The sequence below is a fragment of the Symphalangus syndactylus genome, chromosome 14 (assembly GCF_028878055.3).
Source record: "Symphalangus syndactylus isolate Jambi chromosome 14, NHGRI_mSymSyn1-v2.1_pri, whole genome shotgun sequence".
In the NCBI taxonomy this organism is placed as follows: domain Eukaryota; kingdom Metazoa; phylum Chordata; class Mammalia; order Primates; family Hylobatidae; genus Symphalangus; species Symphalangus syndactylus.
This window is the reverse complement of record NC_072436.2, coordinates 107,231,971-107,259,446: the sequence shown is the minus strand read 5'-3', so window position 1 is coordinate 107,259,446 and position 27,476 is coordinate 107,231,971. Positions and strand designations below refer to the sequence as shown.

General features: G+C 44.1%; 1 protein-coding gene across 7 annotated transcripts in view; it reads right to left on the bottom strand.

Annotated features, from left to right (window-relative positions):
- The window catches only part of TXNDC11 (thioredoxin domain containing 11), a 68,063-nt gene that overhangs the window by 11,150 nt on the left and 29,437 nt on the right, over window positions 1–27,476 (bottom strand). For 3 of the 7 annotated variants that reach the window (XM_055242746.2, XM_063618197.1, XM_063618198.1), the window contains 4 exons: window positions 13,913–13,993; window positions 10,427–10,539; window positions 8,140–8,340; window positions 1,049–1,841 (listed from right to left, as the gene is read on the bottom strand). In XM_055242746.2, the coding sequence (XP_055098721.1) occupies window positions 1,049–1,841; window positions 8,140–8,340; window positions 10,427–10,539; window positions 13,913–13,993 (1,188 nt within the window). Of the gene's footprint in view, window positions 1–1,048; window positions 1,842–8,139; window positions 8,341–10,426; window positions 10,540–13,912; window positions 13,994–14,209; window positions 14,306–27,476 lie in introns of those variants that run through there. The other 4 variants (XM_055242747.2, XM_063618199.1, XM_063618200.1 and 1 more) reach the window with 2 other exon arrangements.

Genomic DNA, 27,476 nt, shown 5'->3' with positions numbered 1-27,476 from the left:
AAGGGCATCAGCAAATTCAACAGGCCAGTGTGGGTCAGCCCAATGTTGCTGCCAAGCCCCGGGGGCAAGCCCTGGATGCTTTCTCATCATGGAGCCTTACTCCTCAAAAAGTGGGTTTTGCTGGTTTGCAACTGACACTTATTTATTTGCACTTTATACTTGTTACAATGTAGGTACCCCAGGTCCCAGCAATATTAGTCAGTACATTATGAAACAGCAGCAGAACAAATTAGGTCTGGTGGCCTTGATCCTTACACATTTAAGCCTATGAGACAAAAAGGGAGGCAAGGCAGCTCTACTTCCTTCTTCACTGCTTTCCCTTTTTTTTTTTTTGGAGACAGAGTCTCGCTCTGTCGCCCAGGCTGGAGTGCAGTGGCGCGATGTCGGCTCACTGCAAGCTCTGCCTCCCGGGTTCACGCCATTCTCCTGCCTCAGCCTCCCGAGTAGCTGGGACTACAGGCGCCCACCACCGCACCCGGCTAATTTTTTTTTGCATTTTTAGTAGAGACGGGGTTTCACCACGTTAGCCAGGATAGTCTCGATCTCCTGACCTCGTGATCCAACTGCCTCGGCCTCCCAAAGTGCTGGGATTACAGGCGTGAGCCACCGCGCCCGGCCATTGCTTTCTCTTTAAGCTCCTTTAGAACAAAGCTGCTGTCAAGGCTCACTTTGATCAGCCCCTAGGACATCCCACCGGAATAGCTCTCCACCTCCCTGCCTGTTCTAGTCCCCAAGTCCCCACTGCCTGCAGCTGGTTCTACCTTAGACATGTGACAGAAATTGCCAATTTAGAAAGTGGGACTCTTACCCCCACCATGGGCTAAATGACAAACTTATCCAAAATTTAGAGTGAGGAAGTTTCTGTTCCATTTAATAGACAAAATTAGCTTCTTTGAAAATTATGACCGATGGTGGTCTAAAGACTTAAAATGAGCTACGAAGCTGACATCACCCCACAACTAAATGTAATGAGAGCCATCAATAAAATTTACCCATATGAAGTTAAGCAAAACGTACAATGCTTGGGGAAATAAACTGCCTACAGTACCTAGGGTGAGCTTCATCAGTGCTTGCTTTGGATCCAAGATGTAGTGAGACTCTTCTTTCACGTCAACAATTGCCGCAAATTCTTTCACCTGAGTGGAGCTCGGAGCACCCAGTCTCTCTGCGTATAACCAAAACAAATTTGAATCCAAAAGGTAGATGTTGAGAGTCTTGTTGGTTCTGCAGCTCAGGCCTGTGAAGTCTGTGGTAGTCACGTCCACTTCTGGGAAGAGATACCTGTTCTCCTCAATGTGAGGAACGGAGCTTGGGGCATCAACCTCACATTTCTTCTCAAGGGAAGAAAATGCAACGGTAGGGGCTTCAAAGACACCTTGTTCAGAGTCGATGAAGCCTGCCACACCCCTGCTTATGGTCCTGCAACATGCAGTGTAGTAGCTGAAGGGGCTATAGGAAGTTAAAAAATTGCTGCATTCTATGCTGTCTGATGCCACATGATAAAAGGTCTGCTCCTTGAGGTAGAAAGAATCCAGAGCTGCTGCCATTTCAAAAAAGCTGCACTGTGGCATGCTGACCGAGCTTGGCTTCATGCCCCCGGTGGTCTGGTTGACACAGAGTTCACAGACGTTGTGGGTCCTGGAGAAGGAGTGCCACTGGGGCAGCACCACAGTGTTGCAGCAGGGGGATGCTGTGATCAGCGGCGGGTCTGGCAGCTGTGCTGGCGCTTCCAGGGCCAGGGACTCCAGCACTGGAGCATCCACCCGCCGCAGGTGCTGAAGGAGACGCTCCACCACCTGGTCCCCATGACAGTTGTTGTACTCCAAGGCCACTTCGGTGATCTGAAATACAGGGCAGAGTTGGTGAGGGGCTTGAGGATGACTGAGGGACTAGCACTCCGTTAGCCACGTTTCACTTTCTGCAATTTCAGTTATCCATGGTCAACTCTGGTTCAAAAATATTAAATGGAAAATTCCAGAAATAAACAAGCCGTAAGTTTTAAACTACAGGTCGCTCTGAGTAGTGTGATGAAATTTTTGCCATTACAAAAACTGCGAGGCATCCCTTTGTCCGGCGTGTCCATCCTATGGATGCTACCAGCCTGTTACTTAGTAGCCAACTCAGTTATCAGATCAACTGTCTCAGTATCACAGTGCTTGTCTTCAAGTAACCCTTTATTTATTATGAGGGCCCCCAAAGTGTAAGAGTAGTGATGCTGGCAATTCAGATATGCCAAAGAGAAGCCAAAAATGCTTACTTTAAGTGAAATGGCAAAAGTCTCAATAAGGAAAAAAAAAAGGTAAGGTTGCTAAGATCTTCGGTAAGAACGAATCTTCTATCCATGAAATCGTGAAGAAAAGTGAAATTCGTGTGTAGTATATACAGGATTCAGTACCATCTGTGGTTTCAGGCATTCATTGGGGGTCTTGGAACGTATCACCAAGAATACGCAGCAGGGTAAATGAGAGTGCAGGGGGAGAGGGTTATTATATTTTTAAAAATACAACCCCAGGCATGACACTCCTGGGCCAAATGGTACGCTGCCCATGAGATAAAACCTCCACACAATCTGGCCCGTTTGGCTTTCCAGTTTCACCCTACCCTCTTCAGAACAGACCAGGCCCTCCTGCAATGCCACGCCTTTACAGAGGCCTGGCTGGGGACACCGCCTCCTCCATCTGTTCCCAAGGCCCAGCACCAGGGCAGCTGCTTCAGGGAAGCTAGCCCTACTCCCATTCCAGGAACAGCTAGTTTCTGCACCTCCAGTGTCCCTGAGGCCCCTTCTACAGTCTCACAAGCTTCTGGTGAGACATCCCTCTTCCCCACACACTTATGGATCCTCACGGGCAGAGGCCGCATTGGATTTATCCTGCCATCCCAGGGCCTAGCACAGGGCCAGGCACATAACAAATGCTCAGTAAACCCCTGATGAATGAGTGGCAGCTCAGGGTAATGCACACAATCCTCTTTCTTAGTGAGATCTGCCACTTTACCATCAAGCCAGTATTGGCAATTTGGATTTACATTTTATTCTAAGATTCTTCCATTTCCAAAAAGAATATTTCGTTACTCACCTCCCATTCTGGTTTCCTGAGAAAGACAAGTAAGTTATAATCCAAAGGCATTTACTCTTTAAAACAGAAGAGGGTGTCAACTTGAATCAAATCTCACCACAGTTAGTTACAGGGTGCTGTCACTCAGGATTTTGTTTCGCTGTGTGTGTGTTTATGCGTCTGCATGTGTAAAACAATTTAATGAGTGTAATTTCCAATTTAAAAAAATAAGTTTTATAAAAATAAATAAAAAGCTTTATAACGTAATATTTATAGTTAATTCAAAACATACATATTTGTACACAAAAATAAATGGTTTCAGTAGTTTTCGGCATTAAAAAAAGTCACTTTTGGCCGGGCGCGGTGGCTCACGCTTGTAATCCCAGCACTTTGGGAGGCCGAGGCGGGCGGATCACGAGGTCAAGAGATCGAGACCACGGTGAAACCCCGTCTCTACTAAAAATACAAAAAATTAGCCGGGCGCGGTGGCAGGCGTCTGTAGTCCCAGCTACTCAGAGAGGCTGAGGCAGGAGAATGGCGTGAACCCGGGAGGCGGAGCTTGCAGTGAGCCGAGATCGCGCCACTGCGCTCCAGCCTGGGCGACAGAGCGAGACTCCGTCTCAAAAAAAAAAAAAAAAAAAAAAAAAAAAAAAAGTCACTTTATAACCCACCAGAAAACTACCGGGTCAAGAAAAGAAGTCACTTTAGATGATAGGCCAGTGCTTGAAATTTTATTTCCCCTGCACAAAAACATCTCAGCGGTTTTTGGATGAGGCTCTGACAGCATGCAGTACTAACAAGGTCAAGCCTTTACAATCCGTGAAGAGCCCAGATGCCCTCTGGCCCCATCCTGGTGCTGTTTTACATTCAAAGACGCAGTAATAGACAACTACTCCCACCCACTCCCGCAAAAACCTCCATAAGCCTTCAAGATTCACTGTAATCTTTTACCGAAGTCCAAGTAGGAGATCATTAATTATATTATAGAGAAGAAAATTCCTTGAAAAATCTTTCTTCATCTCTTTTAGCTTCAGTATCTCATAAACAAAGCAGCCATGTAAAGAATATTTTTAATTGAAGAAAGTATTCTGTCTACAGCAATGCTTTTTTTTTTTTTTGAGACAGAGTTTCACTCTTGTCGCCCAGGTCGAAGTATAATGGCGTGATCTCGGCTCACTGCAACCTCCGCCTTCCGGGTTCAAGCAGTTCTCCTGCCTTAGCCTCCCAAGTAGCTGGGATTACAGGCATGCATCACCATGCCCAGCTAATTTTTTCCATTTTTATTTCGCTTGGTTAATTTTTTGTATTTTTAGGAGAGACGGGATTTCACCATGTTGGCCAGGCTGGTCTCAAACTCCTGACCTCAGCTGATCCACCTGCCTCGGCCTCCCAGGGCTGTAATCCTACTGGGATTATAAGCATGAGCCACAGTGCCCGACCAGCAATGCTTTTTTTTGAGACGGAGTTTCGCGCCAGTTGCACAGGCTAGAGGGCAGTGGCACGATCTTGACTCACTGCAACCTCTGCCTCCCAGGTTCAAGCAATTCTCCTGCCTCAGCCTCCCAAGTAGCTGAGACTACAGGCGCACACCACCATGCCTGGCTAATTTTTGTATTTTTAGCAGAGATGAGGTTTCACTATGTTGGCCAGGCTGGTCTGGAATTCCTGATCTCAGGTGATGTGATCCACCCTCCTCAGCCTCCCAAAGTGCTGGGATTACAGGCGTGAGCCACTGCGCCCAGCCAGCAATGCTCTTAAAGAGTTAGGCATTATCATTTTTCTCCTATGAAGGGGAATTTCTGTTTCTATTCCTTTTACATAACAGGCAGTTTTGAAAACAAAACTCAAGTTATGTCACATTCTGTGTATCACTTGATGTCATTTAATTTCATGTGAATAATTAAGGAAATCTTGGCAAATAACTTTAACTGTTCGCAGAGAAGATGTTTCCTTCTATTTTCTTTAATCAGGGAAATCTGTGAGTCTGAACATGCTAACCATGCCTCTGCTTACCAGATTCAGACGATGTGAATGCCTCAAATAAACGCTTTTAAAATAGAAAACAAGTCACGAAGACTCTTTGCTCGCTGAGGTAAGCATTTCCTTTGATTAACGAGTTGTGTAATACACATTGTGATGTCTTATAACCTCTCTAGAACTCTCTAGAGACACCAGGGTGTCAGTGGCCTCACACCGGTGTCAGGATCTGTGCTTTTGCATGTGTGTGTGGGTACACATGCAGGTATGCATGTGTGTAGAAGCAGCTACCCAGTATGGGCTTGGTGTGGCCACCATATGGTCACTCCTGACTGGCATCCTACACGCACCACAGCACAGTTGTCCAGAATGTCGGTGCTTGGTGTGCCTCCAACTCTATTCCACTCACTCTAAGACGACCTCTCTCTTCTCAACAATGCAAGCACCCTCAAAGTTCTCCCCAGTATTAGGCCTAAGGTGGTAATGGAAAAATAAAGCCACCTAACTCTTTCATGGTCAACAAGCTAATGAATTTACAGCTCATCTTGCATAAGTACAGCGTTCATCCTTCCCACCTTACCTGAATGCCCAAAGGCTTCTTCACCTCTAGTCACTGTGTCACAATTTCCCCGATCATAGACCCTACTTTCCATCCTCCACCTCTACCACCCAAGTTCAGGTTCTTACTACTTCACAGTTTTCTGGAACCCTCCTGCCAGAAAAACGTTCGTAATGGTAACGCACAGCCCTGGCTGCATCTCTTCACTGTCAGTAAGACTTGTATGGGCCAGGTGCAGTGGCTCATGCCTGTAATCCCAACATTTTAGGGAGCCAAGGAAGACTGATTGCTTGAGCCCAGGGCTTTTGAAACCTGCCTGGGTAACGTGGCGAAACCCCATCTCTACAAAAAAAATGCAAAAATTAGCCAGGCGTAGAGGCGTGCACCTGTAGTCCCAGCTACTTGGAAGGCTGAGGTGGGAGGATTACTCGAGCTCAGGAGGCAGTGAGCTGAGATCGTGCCACTGTAGTCCAACCTGGGCAACAAAGGAAGACCCTAACTCAAAAAAAAAAAAAAAAAAAGAGAAGACAAAGACTTGGATGACTATGGTTAATCTTGAAATCCTCAGAGAAGTCCGCAAGGCCCTCTCCTCTAAAGCCTTTTTCAAGATCTCTCCCCAATTAGCCCTTCCTGCAGACCACAAAACCCAGCCTCCTTCCTAACACCTAAACCTGCAGCAACTCCCATCCCTCATGTCTCTGCTCGGGGTCCTCCTTCCCGTAAGTTTTTCTCAACCCATCAAGATCCTGGCTGCCCCTACACTTCTGTCTCGAATACTTCACCTATCCAAAGCCTCTGCTAACTCCTCCCCTGCCCAGGACCCCGCTTTCTGAGATGGCACCCTCCCTCCTCTGGTTCCTCCTGACCCTAGGCCTGATCGTCCTCTACTTTGAATTACAGGCAGGCTTTCACTCCCTGTACTGGACAAGCCTCTACGGCTACACGACAAGATGGTGTCGCATCTATCCTTTCTCCCCTGGAGCTTCCCAGCACAGTCCTCAGTAAACATTTGCCAAACTGACCTGAAACAAAAAGGCAAATGTGCTGGACAGGCACTTTGCTTGTCTGAGTAATTCATAATACAGTGAGATGCCGCCCGGTGTTCGGTCATCTCACCCACATGCTGAGGTTAAGGGAATGCACTCACCTCACAGGGACAATGGGAGCCCCAAAGAAAGGAGTCACAGGCAAAACCATGAAAAAAAGGAGGCCTGTTGGTAGGTGGAGGATTTGTGGACTGCTGGAGGGGACACTCATTCAGAAACAACAGGCGAGAAAGAAAGAGCCTTCCTACCAGGTGCCGAAATCCAACCATAAACCTCTGGGCAGAGGCTCTGGGCTCCACCCACAAAATACAACCCCGCCAGAACCCTGACACACCCAAACCAGACAGGAGAGAACTCTCCAAATCCACAACCACAGCTACACCACCTTGATTGAAAACCTTCCTTTCCTACAACGAGCTTTAAGGCTCTTAATATTAGATAGAATAAAGGCCTAGTCATTTAGAAAATTTTGTAAAGAAATAGTTTTATTACTTTGAGTCCTCCCTAATTAGAGGAGAAGAAACAAAGCTATTTCATTTCTCTCCTCTTTCCTCCTCTAAGCCAAAGAGCAGCATTCATTCAGAATACTCCCCAGAGGGAATCATAACCTGAGCAAAAAGACTCCAGCACAGCAAAGAGAGGGATCCAGCTGGGCAAGAAGTCCTGCCTCCCTGTCCCTCTAGGCAGGGGGCCAGGCCAGCAATGAGGGGCTCAGGGACAGGCAGCGTCTGCTTAGCTGGCCAGTGGTACGCTGGCTGTCTGAAATTGGTTTTGGCCAATTAAGGGCTCCTTGAGCAAGTAAAAAAATAAAATCCTTAGTAAATGCAATTTTGCCACCCCAGGCTCGCTCTGCGTACTGTGCCTGCTGTCTTTAAGTGCCTCCAAATGCTCCGTGTAGAAAATAAACTCACACCCAGAGCAGGCGCACCAGATGAAGCCAAAGATAGGCAGGAACAGCAGGCTCCGACAGCGCTGCCTCTGAAAACCACTCTGGCTTCTGCACGACAGGGAAGGTTCAGAGAAACAAGTTGTCCCAACATCGCTGCTGCTGCTTACTCTCCTCTGCTGTCCTGAGGATGGCCAGGGCTGGCAGTCTGGCCAAACCCCCAAGACAATGGCATCTCCTAGGCCACACTAAACTTGGCGTGTGTTCCTGCCACTCCCTGTTTCACCCCCAAACAGGAAGCTCAACAGCAGTCACATCAGAAGAGGGCATTTGGTCCTTCTCTAGAGGGGCACGGTGTGGCTTCCCTGCCTCTTCCCACTCACTCCAGACGCCAACAGCTGTCAATAAATATGGCCAGAGAGGCTGCGGCAGTCCCTGTCCTAGACACGGGCTCTCTCCGGCCCATACGGAGGGGCAAAGAGCAATGCTCAGAGCCACAGCTGCCCCTCCTGGCAGCCATTAGCTGCCAGAGTAAATGACTGAGTGTGGGATGAGAGTGGCCAGGTAGATGAGGCTTTCCTACTCCTCATAAGGCGCTTTTCACATCACAGCTCTTACCTCGTCTATTAAAGGATGACTTTCGGCCAGGGGATTAAAAGGTATGAACAGAAACAGCGCTGGTCCTTTCTTCAGCTCGTTATTCAGCAGGAGACTCTTGCCTCCGTGTGGCTGCAGCCACCGAAAGAGCGTCTCCTGGTTTTCTAAGGCCCACTTACAGATGTTCTCAGCTGTGTAGTTCAGGACCTCCCTGGGGAAGACCTGTGAAGGACAAAGGCACAGAGGATAGAGGAGAGCTCATGAGGTGGGGCAAGCTCAAGGCACACCAGTGCTGTCCCAACCCCACCACTAAAGGTGAGAAAACCCAGGCTCGGAGCGGGGCCTGGCCCCACTGTGCAGCTAACACCCGCTTCTCCAGATATAGCATTTCCTCACGAGTGGTTGAAAAAACAGAAGTGGTTGCAGGAGGTGACTTCCATATCATGTGATTCATCTTTCTGCCTTGAGACAGACCCACCTATCAACAAATAATTCTCCCTGCCAGCTGGTAGCGAGAACCTCTATCACCCTGTCCAAGGACAGGTATTAAACGTCACTGGGTATTTATAAAAGGACCAAGACATATCTAAGGGAACAGAAATTACAGAGTCAAGGATCATTTAGATTTTGACTTTGGTCCTTCAAATGCTGCCCCCCAAGGGCAGAATGGAGCCTCTGTGCGGCACAGGCTGTCTGTTCTGTTCACCTGTATCCTCCGGGACTAGACGAACACCAGGCACAGAGCAGGCACTCAACACATGTCTTCATCAATCAAAAACGACCTAAACTTGCACAAGGCCACGGATCATATTTTAAGTGTACAAATAAATGAAAGAGACACCTAGATTTTCTGCTTTGTTTTGCTATAAACAACCAATGTATGTGAACATAAAATTATTTTTTAAATTCTAACAATTTAAATCACTGGCTTCAAACAGAACTACCAAAGAGGTGCTTCAGAGGGTTTTGAAAAATGAGATATTTAAAACTCCTCAAAAGGAAGATTTAAATTGACACATAACAAAGACTAACCACTGCTTGTGTTTTTAAAAATAATGGTATCCCAGTATTACTGCATTTGATAAAAAGAATTCTACTGCTACACAAACCAACCAACCTTAAACACTACCAAAGCGAAGCAGTAAACCTGATACATTTTTCCATCTCATAGTCCTACCTTTTTTTCCCCATCAACTTTTCTTTCTCAATACCCTAGGCTGTGTAACATGCTAAAAATGAAGGATGTAGGAAAATGACAGCAAAAGCAGATGTCAAAGCAGCTTAGGCAGAGGCACAAGGAGCATAGTGGGCAGCAGAGAAACAACCACAGCAGTGACTGTCAAGGTGGAACGGTGGGAGTTTGAAAAACCATACTCAAACTACACTCAAACATTTCTATTTGGGAAACACAAAAATACATTTGACTTTTGGAATATAAACTGCAAGAAGTAAAGCACAACATCTGGGCTACGAGAGATATGCAGAAGCCAGGGCGACTGGCAAGCAAGGGGGCACCCCTGGAGTGGGCCCAACAGCCCCTCCGAAGGCACAAGACTTAGATACTGTGCCAAGGGGGGCACAGGTTTTAAAGACTGGGTACACTGGGTGCGGGGAAATTGATCTGTATATGACCTGTAAGTTACTGACAATGATGCGAGAGAGACAGAATACTTCAGGAAAGTCAACTCAGTGATGTGACTGAGGAAGAGCAATAGAGTAGACGCACAGGACTGAGCAGGACACAGGTCAATGCTCAGAAGCAGCTGAGTTCAGGCTGCTCCACAGAAAGCAAATAAAATTGGAGAACAAAGGCGACAATGGAAAACTGAGGCTCTCTGGGATGAGAAGCCATCAACTTCTCACTGTGACTTGACGAGAACTTCAAAAATCCATTACATCAGTTAAGGAGAAAAGCATGTCACATTACTGCTCATCATAAAAGAAACAAACAGAGAACATCACTCAGTGGAAGCCTAGCTTCTGAAAACACGGGCTCAGAGCAACAATTCTCCAAGAGAGTAACTCTGCAATTTTACCCAAGAAGAAAAACTTTCAGGTCTGTACCAAAATCTAAGAATACAAATAAAGAATTTCTATACATTAATTTCAAGAGCCCTCTAATGCATGGGTTCTTAACCTGGAGCCTGGGCTCTAGCGTGGGGCTGTAAGAACTCTCCATCCATATATAAAATCATATGCACTTTTCTAGAGAGTGTGCGTAGATTTTATCCAATTCTCAAAGGAGTCTGTGACCTAAACAAGGTTAAGAACCACTGCGCTAATATAAACGTGATTTCAAAATACTTACAAGTGATGTGTTGAAATGTCTATGTAAATACACACTTCCAGAGTGTACTAAGGATACCAGTTTCGCAAGATGTTTATTTGTGATAACCCCAAATCGTACTGTTCCTAGGTAATCTGAAACAGAAAATTTTCCTTTATTAAAGAAAAGGCCTGTGCCTTAAAACAACCACAAAACCCAATGATCAAGTCTTGAAGCACAAACCCCTGCAGCTAAGCTCCTTCTGGTAACCTAGCCTAGAGAGGGAAGGAAGAGGCATTGAAGAATCTCTCCTCCTGAAACCGACCTCGGCCCCTCAGATGTCAAGCCTGCTCCTGAGAGGACGTCTCTAAGTAATGTCTCTGACAGTCACTTGTGCTGAAGAGTCCTGTGTCCACCTATGATGGTCTGATCTGTCCCCCTTGATCACAGGCTGTTCTCTTTGTCTGGACACTTCTTGTGGCTGATTCCTTGTCATTACTCATCTCAGCTCCCACTTTCTCTGAGAAGCCTTCCTTGACCACCCCACCTAACAGCTAATACTCAGGGGACAGAGTTTACAAAGGGAAACTGGGCTCCTGACCCATTCAGGTACTCTCTTTAACAATTACCCTATTTTTTATAGCACTTATTAACATCTGCATAATCTCATTCATTTATTTAGATTTCCTTTGGTCCAATGTCCTCTTTTTTTTTTTTTTTTGAGATGCAGTCTTGCTCTGTGGCCCAGGTTGGAGTGCAGTGGTGCGATCTCGGCTCACTACAACCTCTGTCTTGTGGGCTCAAGCAATTCTCCTGCCTCAGCCTCCCAAGTAGCTGCAATTACAGGCGTGTGCCACCACACCCAGCTAATTTTTGTATTTTTAGTAGAGACGGGGTTTCACCACGTTGGCCAGGCCAGTCTCGAACTCCTGACCTCAAGTGATCTGCCTGCCTCTGCCTCCCAAAATGCCAGAATTACAGGTGTGAGCCACCACACTCGGCCCAATTTCCTCTACTGGCTGTAATTTCTGTGAAATTAGAGACTTTGTTTCATGCTAGTATCCCAGCACCTACAGAAGTGCCAGGGTGTAAAGTTAAGAGGTCAAAAAATATTTATTAAATGAACAAATCTAGCATATATAAAGACTTATACAAATCAACAAGAAAAGGAAAATTGTTAAAATGGACAAACCACAGAAAAGGAAATGTGTATACATGGCTAATAATTACTGGAAATAAACTCAACCTCACTATCCCGAAAGGAAACAAATTAAAACAAAAGACTACTTTTGACCCTCAAATTGCCCAGTATTTAAGACATAAGAAACATCAAGTATTGATGAAAGTAGAGAAATGAGTATTTGATGTGATGCTGGTGGAAAAAGGCAAAACAGCACAGCCACTCAGGAAAGCAGCTGCTGTACTGACTACAAGAAGAATGGACACAGCTGGGATTTCCACTGCTAAGCATCCACATGTGTTAGGAATCACATGCAAGGATATTCACCAAGAAACATTCTGCAAATGTTAAAAACAATGAGGCAGGACTATATACCACAAACATAAGCTGAAAGAGTAGACTGTGATGTTAACAAAAAAAAAAAAAAAAAAAAGAACTCACACTTATAAAAGTTATGTGTGTGTATGTATATATATATATATATATATATATTTTTTTTTTTTCCCCCTACAGGCACATATGTTTAGAAATGTATAAAGAATCTAAAAGGATAATAAAAGTGGTTTGATGCTGGAGAACGAACATCAACCGGGACCTTATCCTTATGTGTGAAGCTTTCATTTTTTTTTCATGGAGTATAATATTTGTGTGATTATAAAGTATTTAGTGTTAAAGAAGGGTGAATAAGATACTGCAGAAAAAGGTACATTCTTCCCTACCCCCTTTTTGCTTTATTAGTACATGCTAAATAAAACATCAGTTAAACTTTAGGCCAGGCGCAGTCGCTCATGTCCTTAATCCTAGCACTTTGGGAGGCTGAGGTGTGTGGATTGCCTGAGCTCAGAAGTTCAAGACCAGCCTGGCCAACATGGTGAAACCCTGTCTCTACTAAAAATATAAAAATTAGCCGGGTGTGTTGTGGTGGGCACCTGTAATCCCAGCTACTTGGGAGGCTGAGGCATGAGAATCACTTGAACCCAGGAGGCAGAGGTTGCCGTGAGCTGAGATCCCAAGATCGTGCCACTGCACTCCAGCCTAGGCAACAGAGACTCTGTCTCCAAAGTAAATAAATAAATATTTTTTAAAAAACCAGTTAAACATCAAATATTACCAAATTATATAAAGTAGCTAAGATATAAAAATACGGAGGTGCTAAACCCATAAAGTTTCTAGTTTTTTTTTTTTTTTTTGAGACGGAGTCTTGCTCTGTCTCCCAGGCAGGAGTGCAATGGCGTGATCTCGGCTCGCTGCAAGCTCCGCCTCCCGGGTTCATGCCATTCTCCTGCCTCAGCCTCCCGAGTAGCTGGGACTACAGGCGCCCGCCAACACGTCCGGCTAATTTTTTGTATTTTTAGTAGAGATGGGGTTTCACTGTGTTAGCCAGGATGGTCTCGATCTCCTGACCTCGTGATCCGCCCGCCTCGGCCTCCCAAAGTGCTGGGATTACAGGCTTGAGCCACTGCGCCCGGCCAAAGTTTCTAGTTTTATCCCATGACCCCCACCTTTTAGTGGTGTGGTCCTCTCTCCCTCAGGTAAGGAGTGGCCGACAAGGATGAGGTGGGAGTGAATATGTCCCTACTGCCAGAGTCAATAATTTTTCATACAAATCTGATGAGTTTAAAATGGCACAAAACAAAATAAATACAGGACAAATAAGCCAGGCTGGGGAAAAGGGGATTGGGAATGGGAAGGCAGGGCTGAGGAGGCCTGGCACTGAGTAGGCCTTTTTGTATCTGACTCCTAGGGCCACAGTGATGTATCACACAACCTTCACACACTCCAAAATTAAACAATTAGTTAAAACCAAGTGAGATGTGGCAAACCCAACGTGGAATACAGCATGTGCAAATAACCCTAACTATTGCAAACGGGTAACACCATGATGAATGGGATAGGAAGAAAGAACTAACCTAAGTAACTGGAAAACAGTATCTTGACTGGATGCTGTAAAACTAAAGGCAAAAAGAATTGTACATAAATGCTGTAAATCTAGGTAGTAAATGTGTTTCTTAAAGAGGTATAAGTTAGCAATTCTGAAACTACAAACTTATTTACTTCTTTGTGGTAAATACATTATAGATAATTATAGCCAGGACTCTCACTGTTGCAGTAAGAAGTTATATATTAATAAGAGAAGGCTAAAATAAACCCTGTAATGTTAAACTGAAATCAGAGAGAATGAGTATAAACTTAAGGTTTTTGATACACACACACACACACACAGAGGGAGAGAGAGGGGATGGATAGAGAAATACAGATATATGCGTATGTGTGGGTATAACACACTTCCTAGTTCTACCTACTGAGAAGACCTAGAAAGAATGACATCCTAATACCAAAGAGCATACCTAGCATGTAGATCTTCGTTTCTAAATGCCATTCTCCAGTAAAATAAACCAGGGCCCTTGGAGAAGAGGTTGATTCCAGAGCTGGAGTGAAGAAAGTACAAGATAAGCCTGAAATATCTTGTATCAGAAGTAAAGAAGTGGGCTGGGCATGGTGGCTCACGCCTGTAATCCCAGCACTTTGGGAGGCTAAGGCGGGTGGATCACCTGAGGTCACGAGTTTGAGACCAGCCTGGCCAACATAGTGAAACCCCATCTCTACTAAAAATACAAAAATTAGCCGGGTGTGGTGGCGCATACCTGTAATTCCAGCTATCTGGGAGGCTGAGGCAGCAGAATTGCTTGAACCCAGGAGGTGCAGATTGCAGTGAGCCAAGATTTCGCCATTGCACTCTAGCCTGGGTGACAAGAGCAAAACTCCATCTCAAAAAAAAATAAATGAAGTAAAGAAGTGCTCATAAAAGGATGGGAGTTTGTCCAAAGGACCCAGGAGCCAAGCTGAAGCCCTTCTAGTAGCCAAAGTTGGAACAATTTGAGCAACAAAATAAACAATGACAGTACACAGAATAAGAAAAATACCCATGAATCCATAATAATATTAATGAGAACAGTCAGCTCTTCCTTATGAGAGAATTCCACTAATAATGAAAAAAGAATGAAAGAAACAGAAAATAACCATCTGAACACCAGAGTAATTGCTGCAGGCAAGATCCACTGATGGAGGCTAAAATTCATGAGCAAAAGTTTGAGGATATATTTATATAGTGTCAAATGATCTTCCCCCAAGGTATTTATTTATTAATTACAAAGGAAGAGATAGTAACTTTTCAGTGGAGAAACACAGCAGACACTACTTTAACCAAGTGATCAAAGTTAATGTCACCAGTAGCAGACACACTGACATCATATGAACACCCAATAAGCAGCACTGAGAAGGACCTATTTCTGTGGTATTGTTGTCAAAAGACATGACCTATTCCAACCACAAGAAAACAGACAAAATTGAGCGATTTTCTACAAAATACCTGAGTATTCTTCAGAAGTGTCAAGGTTATAAAGGACAAGGAAAGACAGAGGATTTGTCATAGGTTGAAGGAAACTGAGAAAAAGCCAACTCGTTGCGATATGGGATCCCAGACTGGATCCTGAAACAAAAACAGACACTAGTGGAAACATTGAGACAATTCAAATGAGGTCTGCAGTTTAATGAATAGGACTGTACCAATGTTAATTTCTTTTTCTTTCTTTTTTTTTTTTTTTTTGAGACAGATTCTTGCTCTGTCGCCCATGCTGGAGTACAGTGGCGCATCTCAGCTCAATGCAACCTTAAGTGATTCTCCTGCCTCAGCCTCCCGAGTAGCTGCGATTACAGGCATGCACCCCCAAGTCCGGCTAATTTTTCTGTATTTTTAGTAGAGACAAGGTTTCACCATGTTGGCCAGCATGGTCTCGAACTCCTGACCTCAAGTGATCCACTTGGCCTCAGCCTCCCAAAGTGCTGGGATTACAGGCGCGAGCCACCACACCCAACTCTAATATTGATTTCTTAGTTTGTACAAAACCACCTAACAAGTGGTTATGTAAGATGTTAACAATGGGGGAAACTGGCTAAAGGCAGGTAATTATGGAACTCCCTGTTCTACTTTTGCAACTTTTCTCTAAGTATATAATTAGTTGAAGATTTTTAAAAACTTTGTTTAAAGGGCATGGCATATAAGTCCAGATCCCAAAACTGTCAGAAGTAACAGACCAAAGAGAGGACGTGATTTAGTAGGACCAAAACACCACTCTCCAGAAGCAGCTGATCTTAGAGGACACAGTTAAAAGAGAAGGAAAAGCAGCCAGTAAGGAAATTCATTTGATAGCCTGACAAAGTCACCATCGCGATTTACTAGAGCAGAGGAATAAGAAGTGACAGCCTGACCCAAAAGTTAAAAGGGGCCATTCAAAAACCTGTTTAACTGCATTAATAATGGACAGTCTGCCCACACAGAACAAATTCTAACATGCTCAAACATATTACAATTTCAAAACTTTATTTTTCACACATAACAGAAATTTATAAAAATCACACTTCTATTTAAGTTCTAGCATATGGTGGAAATTTTGCTAGAAGCAGCAGCTTAAACTTGCAGTCTCACGTGAACAAAGAATACTTGGATTAGAAGAGGAAGTTTATAGCGTAAAGATGACACAAAAAAACAGTATGTCACATCTCCTTATCCAGAGTGTTTTCTGATAAGCAGAGATCCAGGGCTTTCTACAATAGAAGTCTTAGTCATTTATAAAATGAATTATTTTGTCCTAAAAGTAATGAAGTTTCAATATTTTAATTAAGAACTTGGAATTTGTTGGACTATTAAAAATAAATGAAGACTCATACTCTCCCCTCTTCTACTCAAAAAGGTCTAAAAACTGCAGTATCCCATTCGATTAAAAAAAAAAAATTCTCCATTAGCCTGCTAATTGGCCAGTTCAAGATCTCTGTTAAGCATACAGTGACAATTGGTGTCAATGATCACTGCAAGATGTAATGAGATCTGGAAGGAACATCTGGGTAAAAGAATTAGTTACTAAGCAGTTTCCACAGCTGCTCATGCAGGTGGCTAAGAAGGTCAAGGTGACCACAGCATGTCTCTTGGCGCCATTCACTCCTCAGGGAGGGAGGGTGCTCCTTGGCTGCTTGCTACAAAGGGTGCTGAGCCCTGGGCCCTGTGATCATCGGCTACAAGGCTGTGCACACAGGCACCACCTAGAGCCATCACAGCACATCTCCCACGGGCATGGGCTGCGGAACCAGCACTATTATGCTGATGCTAATACTGTTTGCTGTGCTTTGAGTAGAAATGGTCTTGTGCTTTGACTCATCAAATCTTGCCTACTTTTGGCAGGCAGGCAGGTTTACTCCTGGTCATCTCTTGTGAGTATGTGATTCTTCTCTGCCCCTAACAGAATGCTCCCCTCTTGCTTCCCACACCCTCCCCAGGTATAGCTTTAACTGCCCTTCTTGTGCCTCCCGTGCACCGCTGTCACCATTCACCTCATGACAGCTACCAAGGGTTCCTGAAAGACCTGAAACTCCATCTGGTTTCCACTCACATTCATCTGGCTCACTCTCCTCTAGTTTGCATAAAAGCTTTTTGGTTTTGGACGTTTTAATATACAACTACAGCTGACCCTTGAACAACATGGGTTTGAACTGCATGGGTCCAATTACATGCAGATTTTTTTTAACCAAACACAGATCCAAAATACAGTATTTGCAGAATTTAAAACCCACCCATATGGAGAGCCAATTTTCATACAGGCAGCTTCTGAAGGGCCAACTGTGGGACTTGAGTATGCAAATTCTGGTATATTTGGGGATCCTAGAACTAATCCCCAATCTATACCAAGGAAAAACTGTATTTTAGTTTAGTATCATATGACTTAAAGTTAATTTTAAATATTAAAATGTCAGTTTAGGGCTGGATGTGGTGGCTCACGCCTGTAACCCCAGCACTTTGGGAGGCCAAGGTGGGTGGATCACCTGAGGTCAGGAGTTCCGAGACCAGCCTGGCCAACCTGGTGAAACTCCATCTCTACTAAAAATTAGCCAGGCTTAGCGGCAGGTGCCTGTAGTCCCAGCTATTCGGGAGGCTGAGGCAGGAGAATCACTTTAATGTGGGAGGTGGAAAAAAAAAATCTCCATCATTTTTATACTGATTATATGTTGAAATAATTTGGATACACTGGGTTAAATATTAATTTCACCTGTTTCTTTTATTTTTCCCCCTAATTTGTTTTTAAAAGACAGAGTCTCACTATGTCACCCAGCCTGCAGTAAAGTGGCCCGATCTTGGCTCACTGCAACTGCCACCTCCCAGTTCAAGCGATTCTCCTGCCTCAGGCTCCTGAGTAGCTGGGATTGCAGGTGTGCACCACCATGCCCGGCTAATTTTTGTATTTTTAGTAGAGATAGAGTTTCACCATGTTGGCCAGGCTGGTCTCGAACTCCTGACCTCAAGTGATCTGCCTGCCTTAGCCTCCCAAAGTGTTGGGATTACAGACCTGAGCCACCGCACCCAGCCTCACCTGTTTCTTTTTAATTTTTAGTGTAGCTACTAGAAAAGTTTAAATTAGGCTGGGTATGGTAGCTCACATCTATAATCTCAACAGTTTTGAGAGGTTGAGGCAGGAGGATCACTTGAGGCCAGGAGTTCAAGACCAGCCTGGGCAAGAGAGTGAGACCCTAGCTCTAAAAAAATTTTTAAAAATTCGCTGAGTGTGATGATGTAAGCCTATAGTCCTAGATACTTGGGAGGCTAAAGCAGGAGGAATGCTTGAACCCAGGAGGTCGAGGCCACAGTGAGCTATAATTGCACCATTGCACTCCAGCCTGGACAACAATATGAGATCTTGTCTCAAAAAACAAAATTAAAAAAAAAAATTTTAAATGAGCTATGTGGTTCATATTGTGTTTCCACTGGATTATGCCGGAGTGGTAATGATGAAAAAGCAAGATTCATTTATCTCAGGAAGAAAATTAGGCTGAGATGATAAATCCAGCAGACAGCGAGTCTTAATAATTGGCACTTATCTGGTAAGATCACATAATGTTTCTTTAATTTTTTTTCATGAAAATCCCTCCAACAGCAAAGAATAATTATATTTAAGAACCTGGCCGGGCACAGGGGCTCACGCCTGTAATCCCAGCACTTTGGGAGGCTGAGGCGGGCGGATCACGAGGTCAGGAGATGGAAACCATCCTGGCTAACACGGTGAAACCCTGTCTCTACTAAAAATACAAAAAATTAGCCAGGCGTGGTGGCGGGCACCTGTAGTCCCAGCTACTTGGGAGGCTGAGGCAGGAGAATTGCTTGAACCCAGGAGGCGGAGCTTGCAGTGAGCCGAGATCGTGCCACTGCACTCCAGCCTGGGAGACAGAGCAAGACTCCATCTCAAAAAAAAAAAAAAAAAGAACGTGTCCCCTCTTCTTCAAAAAGGAAAAAGTGGGGCTCTCTCAGAGGCCTAAAGTAAATAGCACTTGGTGTACTACAAAGTACCCAAGGATACACTGAAAGAACAGACAGAAACTCCAGGTCTGAACAATGTGGAATTCCTTACATTAGGGAAGGTCATCTGCTATCATGCAGACCTTTGTGTGAGCTCATCTCTAAGGCATCATGGAACAAAATGGAGTATCAGGTCAAGAAAAATGCTCATAAAGGTAACTGCTAACAAACCAACATATACTTCAAAACAAAATACCACTGGATTAAGTCACATGGCATTTAATCAGCATGGCTAAGTCATTTACTCCATGGGGAAATTCTTCTCATTTCTTTAAACTGGAAAATAGTGATATCCCAAAAGGCAAACCTGTACCATGATGGCTTCCATCTGTTGGGAAACAATTCTGATTTTAGTCTGTTAATTTTAACTTCTACTTTCCCACTCTTCTTTCCAAAGTCAGAAAAAGGAGAACAATAGGATTATAAAAAAAAAGGATTAAAACAACCCCTCTAATTTTAATATTTACATAGTGATTCACTTTTCAAGTTCTTCATAACCATTTCCTAGATAGCGATGTCATATATTTCCAATAAAGTGTCCATTAAAATGAAAAAACCTTTGAAGAAATGTAACATTACAGAAATGCTTGTTTTCAATGTATAAACTATCATTACTTGCATTTTCCCCCTAGAAATGAGACAGTGAAATGTGCATAGTTTCCAACTTCTTAATATAAAGCACAAAGCAATTATCTAGAAAAAAAAATCTGGCATTTGGACATCACAGATACACTGTGGTGTTTGCCAAGATATTACTAAACTAACATGTAACTTATAAGCTGTGATTCTTTTTTTTTTTTTTTGAGACGGAGTCTCGCACTGTCGCCCAGGCTGGAGTGTAATCGCGTGATCTCAGCTCACTGCAACCTCTGCCTCCCAGGTTCAAGTAATTCTCCTGCCTCAGCCTCCTGAGTAGCTGAGATTACACCACCACCATGCCCAGCTAATTTTTTGTATTTTTAGTAGAGACGGGGTTTCACTATATGGGTCAGGCTGGTCTCGAACTCCTGACCTCATGATCTGCCCACTTCAGCCTCCCAAAGTGCTGGGATTACAGGAGTGAGCCACCGTGCCTGGCAGCTGTGATTCTTTCTGTGTGTGAGCTAGGTAGGAAGGAAAGAGAAATGTAGTTCCAAATACATGATTTTAGGAGAAAATAAACTATAGTACTAAATACGCATTGTTACATATACTTAACCTGACAGTAAACACCCTCACACCAGCTGTTCTCACTTAGTAAGTCTAAAGTACCATATTAAAATGATCAATTCAGGCCGGGCACAGTGGCTCACACCACCATGGTGAAACCCCATCTCTACTAAAAGTACAAACATTAGACAGACGTGGTGGCACAAGCCTGTAATCCCAGCTACTCGGGAGGCTGAGGCAGGAGAATCGCTTGAACCCGGGAGGCAGAGATTGCAGTGAGCCAAGATCACACCACTGCACTCTAGACTCAGTGACAGAGTGACACTCCATCTCAAAAGAAAAAATAAAATAAAATAAAAAATAAATATGATCAATTGAAAAACTTCCCTTGTATGCACTTCAATTAAATTTATTTTTTTTTTTTTGGTAGCCCTCAGGGGAAGGAAGGACTCTGCAAACTAAATATATCCACTGAGAAACTTCCTCCACCCCATTTCAGGCTGTTCTTAAGGTCTAACACAGGAGTCAGCTAGATGAGGTGTCTGTCACATGTTCTCTTTTTTCCCCTCCAAACAATGCTTTAAAAATGTAAAAAACATCCTTTGCTCCCAGGCCTACAAAAATAGGCCAAGGGCCATTGCATTTTCAAGATGAAGTGTCTGTTACAGATAACTAGGGCAAAGCTCCCTTATTTAACAGATGGGGAATGTGAAACCTGAAGGCCAGTGAGAAAAGGCCGCTGGGCCATGATTCTACCAGGATACTTGCTATTAAAATGACTACATAGCCAGGCGCAGTGGCTCATGCTTGTAATCCCAGCACTTTGGGAGGCCAAGGTGGGTGGACTGCTTGAGCCCAAGAATTGAAGAGCAGCCTGGGCAACATGGCAAAACCTCATCTCTACAAAAATTAGCTGGGTGTGATGGCGTGAGCCTGCAAGAAGATCACCTGAGCCTCAGGAGTTTGAAGCTGCAATGAGCTGTGACTGTGCCACTGCACTCTAGCTTGGGCAACAGAGTGAGACCCTGTCAAATAAATAAATAAACATTAAATAAAATAAAATGACTTCAGTACTCATCGGCCCCTGTCTATCTATGCTTATTTGTTAGGAAGATACCACTAAAGCCCAGGGAAAACTAGAAACCAAGACAGGTTTCTGCTAAGCGGAAGACAGCCTATTCATCTATTAGTGCGACAGCAGCTCCAAGAAAGAAGCTGGGGTGATGAAAATCACAGGACGTCCAGTGTGCCGGACGTCATGCTAGATAGTCAAGAGTTATTAATCCACAGAACTTCCCCTAGGCCTTGAAAAATTAGGAAGGCAGACATTAGCCAGGGAAAAACATTACATTTAAAGCAGTATCACAGACAAAGCCAAGAGGGAATCACCGTATCATGCCACCTGCTGCACCTCAGCAGTGCAGAGGAGCTGCAGAGAAAACAGAGTAAGGGTGGAGTGAGTGAGCTCTGCACCAGGGTTCTCATCTCAGCTCCTGTATTTACTGGCATGTGACGGTACTGGCTTCCTGTTGCTGCTATAACAAATAACGGCAGACACAAATGTATTTTAAAGTTCTGGATGCCAAAAGTCCAAAATGAGTCTCACTGGGCTAAAATCAACCCTGGCCTGTTAGCAAGTCATGTTCCTTTGGGAGGCTCTAGGGGAGAATCCATTTCCTTGACTTTTCCATCTCCAGAGGTCACCTACATCCCTTGGTTTGTGGCCCCTTCCTCCTTCAAAGCCAGTGACAACTAGACTGTCTGTCTCACATTACACTCTGCTATTTTCCCTCCAATTTTGATTTTTTTTTCTTTTTTTTTTTTTTTTTGAAACAGGGTCTCGCTCTGTCACCCAGGCTGGAGTGCAGTGGCACGATCTCAGCTCACTGCAAGCTCCGCCTCCCGGGTTCACGCCATTCTCCTGCTTCAGCCTCTCCGAGTAGCTGGGACTACAGGCACCCGCCACCAAGCCTGGCTAATTTTTTGTATTTTTAGTAGAGATGGGGTTTCACCATGGTCTCGATCTCCTGACCTCGTGATCCGCCCTCCTCGGCCTCCCAAAGTGCTGGGATTACAAGCGTGAGCCACCGCGCCCGGCCCAATTTTGATTCTTAAGAGTCCTTCTGATTACACTGAGCCCACCCCAGTAACACAGGATAACCTCAGTGTCAGCTGATTAGCAATCTAATTCTATTTGCTACCTTAATTCCCCCTTGCCATGTATATAACCTATTTGCAAGTTCTAGTGAGTAAGAAGCGGAGCTTTTTAAGGAGCCCTTATGAGCCCTGCCTACTACACTAACCCTGAGCAAGTTAACAACCTCCTCAGAACTTCAGTTTCTTCATCTGTGAAACTGGAATAACACAGTTCAAAGGGTGACAGTGAAGACTGTGTCATTCAGGTAAAGAGCGTGGCTCATGGAAGTGCAGTCAAGTATCAGCTTATCTGGTTCAACTGTATATAAAAGGTGGCCAAAGACAGACCAGAACTGGGCTTGTCTGCATGGAGCTGTTTGACTGTAAGTTTGTGGCTTTATTATGTGATCCCTAAGATTATTTTCTATGATTGTAATGCTTCTAGTTCTTTATCTAGGAGGCTTATCAACTTCCAAATAAGAAAAAAACAAGCTTGGAGAAATAGGATCAACACCCACACCCATACTCTAAAAGATGACAACTTTAAAAGGGTAGAAAAATCACTAAATAATTAGAAAGTGAAGGTGCAATTTTTCAAATACCTGAGATCAAGGAATCAAAATCTCTCTAAATGGAAACTAAATTTGGCTCTGAGCTTCCTGAAGCCAAGGCACAAGTGGACACACCTGTTGCTTTCCCGAGCCCGCTCAATCTTTCACTCTGCATGCGATTTCTTCCACACTTAGCTGCAGGCTGAGCCTCCCACCCCCAGCACCCATCTCCAATGAGCCATCTTCCTGCCTCCACCTAAGGAAGGCTGTCACAGACCCATCACTAAATTCTCATTGTGAGCAACCCTACTTCTTGGCCACACTGGCTGGTGGCAACTGCCGATGGCAGGAAATGAGGTACATTCATCATTATAGCTATATCACATACCAGATCCTCAAATGAATTATTTAATAAGAAATCGTACTTCTGATTCTAACCTCAAGTGCTGGGAGGATCTTTTTTGGCCGTAGTTCTTATTTATAAGACTTAAGAAATAAGTAATCGTGGGGCATGGTGGCTCACCCCTTTAACCACAGCACTTTTGGAGGCTGAGGTGGCTGGGCTGCTTGAACCAAGGAGTTCAAAATCAGCCAGGGCAATACGGTGAAACTACATCTCTACAAAAAAATAGAAAAATTTGGCCAGGGGTGGTGGACGCCTGTAATCCCAGCACTTTGGGAGGCTGAGGTGGTTGGATCACCTGAGGTCGGGAGATCAAGACCAGCCTGACCAACATAGAGAAACCCCATTTCTACTTAAAAAAAAAAAAAAAACCACAGAAATTAGTTGGGTGTGGTGGTGCATGCCTGTAAATCCCAGCTACTTGGGAGGCAGGAGAATTGCTTGAACCCTGGAGGCAGAGGTTGCGGTGAGCCAAGATTGTGCCATTGCACTCCAGCCTGGGCAACAAGAGCGAAACTCTGTCTTGGAAAAAAAAAAAAAAAAATTGCCAGGCATGGTGGTGCATGCCTGTAGTCCCAGCTCCTTAGGGGGCTGAGGTGGCAGGATCACCTGAGCCTGGGGAGGTTGAGGCTGCAGTGAGCCATGATTGTGCACTCCAGCCTGGGCAACAGAGCGAGACTCTGTCTCAAAAAAAAAAGAAAAGAAATCATAATGGAAATAAAAGCATCTCCCACAAAATATACAAGGACTCCTTTGCTAAAATAACGGCAACTGAGTTAAAAAGTCAGTTTTAGGTGTGGGGACATAAAGTATGGAATTTTTTTTTTTTTTTTTTTTTTTTTTGAGACAGAGTTTTGCTCTTGTTGCCTAGGCTGGAGTGCCATGGCATGATTTTGGCTCACTGCAACCTCCGCCTCCCGGGTTCAAGCAATTCTCCTGTCTCAGCCTCCTGAGCAGCTAGGATTACAGGCATGCGCGACCATACCCGGCTATTTTTGTATGTTTAGTAAACACCGGGTTTCTCCGCGTTGGTCAGACTGGTCTCAAAAACCCTTACCTCAGGTGATGCATCCGCCTTGGCCTCCCGAAGTGCTGGGATTACAGGTATGAGCCACAGCGCCCGGCCCAAACTATGGAATTTTTAATATGTTTATTCTAATCTATATTAGTCAGTACCCAGAAGGGTCTCAATGCAGGTAAATAGTTAGAAAAAGGTCTCCCCCATGAGTGAGTATAGTGACAACAAATGAAATTACCCAAGAAAAAAAAACAATCCTAGAACCCATTCCATTCGTCGAGAACTGTTAAACTCAATGTGTGGTCCAAAGACCCAAGAGTTAGGCCCAAAAACCTGAGAAAATAAAGCAATCTCCAAGCCAGCCTCGCTTGTCAGTCCCTTGTTTTTTCAATGCCTTTTAAAATGTCACATACAGAGCAAGAAAACCCTATCCTTCAGATCTTTTTTTTTTTTTTGAGACAAGGTCTCACTTTTGTCACCCAGGCCAGAAAGCAGTGGCATGATCTCATCTCACTGCAGCCCTAACCTCCTAGGTTCAAGCGATCCTCCCACCTCAGCCCCTGAGTAGCTGCAACTACAGGCTAATTTCTGTATTTTTTGTAGAGATGGGGTTTCGCCACATTGCGAAAGGCTGGTCTCAAACTCCTGACCTCAAGGGATCCACCTGCCTCAGTCTCTCAAAATGCTAGGATTACAGGCGTGAACCACCGTGCCCCGCCAAGATCTTCTGATGCTGTATACAATCTCACAATCTGGCCTGGCGCGGTGGCTCACGCCTGTAACCCAAGCACTTTGGGAGGCCAAGGTGAGCGGATCACGAGGTCAGGGGATCAAGACGATGCTGGCGAAAACGGTGAAACCCCGTCTCTTAAAAAAAAAAAAAAAAAAAAAAAAAAAAATACAAAAAATTAGCTGGGCGTGGTGGTGGGCGCCTGTAGTCCCAGCTACTCGGGAAGCTGAGGCAGGAAAATGGCGTGAACCCGGGAGGCAGAGGTTGCAATGAGCCGAGATCGCGCCGCTGCACTCCAGGCTGGGCGACAGAGCAAGACTCCGTCTCAAAAAAAAAAAAAAAAAAAAAAAATCTCACAATCTGACAGAACAATACTCCAGAAAAGCTTTCTTCGCTTGGAGGAGGGCACTTTTTATGTGTACTGACTCAGTTCTACAAGCAAATCTTGGCAGCAACACACGCCACCTGGTGGAGTACAGGGACACTACGCTGGAATCAAAGTTCTTCCTCCATTTAATACCTTTCCTCTAAAACACTATTTCCCAAAGGAAAACTAATGCTACAGGGTTTCCTCATCAACTGAGTTTAGGAATTCCTAAAGGTGGTAGAAGGGAGTGGAAATAACATTTTAGTTAATACTTTAGTGTGGCCAGGCACGGTGGCTCACGCCTGTAATCCCAGCACTTCGGGAGGCCAAAGCGGGAGGATTGCCTGAGCTCAAGGAGTTTCAGACCAGCCTGGGCAACACAGTGAAACCCCGTCTCTACTAAAATACACAAAAATCAGCCAGGCCTAGTGGCGTGTGCCTGTAGTCACAGCTACTCGAGAAGCTGAGGCAGGAGAATTGCTTGAACAACCCGGGAGGCGGAGGTTGCAGTGAGCAGAGAACGGGTGTCTCAAAAACAAAACAAAACAAAAAAATAGTTTAGTGTATTTCCAAGATGATATTTAGGTACCATGTGAATTTCAATTTGATCTCTACAAAAAAAAATTGTTGTAACTTGCTGGTATGGTGGTGCACACCTGTAGTTCTAGCTACTCAGAAGGCTGAGGCCGAATGATTGCTTGAGCCCATGAGTTCAAGGTTACCACTGCGTTCCAGCCTGGGGAACAAAGTGAGACCCTGTCTCAGCAAAAAAAAAAAAAAAAAAGAATGAACCAGGCAGGGAAATTCCCACACTATGGTCTTTGGAGCCTGAAGGGCCAGGCACAAGAAGTGGAGAAGGTGGTGAGAGGGGATCCAAAGTGTCATTTAAAATCCCATAGCTAAAATCTTTCTCATGCGTCCTTTACCAGTCATTCATTCACCAAGCACAGTGTGGAGTTGTAGGAGCAACAAAACAAAACCCTGTCATCAAGGTCCTCAGTAAATATTATCTGAACAAATTGCTCCTATTCTGGTGGGAGAGAGATTCAGTCCATGGGACAGGGAGAAAACCATGCATTACAAACAGAAGCAGGTAGGAGGTGCACAGGAAAGGGGAAGAGAAAGACTGGGCCTGCTGGTCAATGACATCATTTCTTGTACGGATGTTTTTACTAGAATAGGTAAAATACTTATCTGAGGTGCTTTCAACCAGATGGCTTAGTTTCTAATTAAGGTATAAAGACTATTATTTTACTCACACGCAAAGTATTTTCCTCACTTTATTACTTTACTCACACACAAAGTATTTCACGTGATTTGACCTTATAAAATAAGGATTTATATACTTACCTTACCCTCTCCAAATTTACAGAAAAACAAACTCAAACACAGAAAGGTTAAATATTTTGTTCGAAGTTTACAGACCCCACCAGGAGCAGACAAAGGGTAATGACCAGGCATTGCTGGCTCCCAGACCACTGCTTTTCTCCCTAGACTGCACTGCAAGTCCTTTTGTAGATCAGATGAAAAATGGGGTCAAAATTTGCTGCAAATCTTCTCTTTTAAAAAAGCCACTGAATTATAGCAGAATATGACAAAATTTTACCAGAACACATTTTTACAGCAAATAATGAAATAATCATCAGATTTTTAAAAATCAAGCAAGCAACTTCAGAGTATGACCCCTCTACCAAATTTTCTTTTGGCAATAAAGTAGCCTCTCTGCCAAGATCAAATGTAAAAATATTACAAGCGGAACAGGCTTTGCAGTCCTGGAGGAGTAAAGAAGTATAAGAGAGCTGATTTCCTCCAGGCTTTTGAAACATACACAAAGATTGCCAGCCCACAATTAATCATCTAGCACTGTGAAATGATTAAACATTAATAAGAGATATGTAAGACCTATTATAAAAAATTAAAAGGAAGCTTTGAATAAATGAATCATGCTGTGAACCTAGAAAGAAAAGCTAAATGTTATGAACATGTCAATTATCTTCAAGTCAATCTATATATTTAACATAATTTCAACAAAATTCCAGCCAAAGGCATGGATGGACATAAAAGAATATTCCACAAAACACAAGAACTACAAGAAGTCCAGATTCGACCAAGTAATAACAATTTACGAAGTAAGAACTTAGATTATGTTTACTCAGACA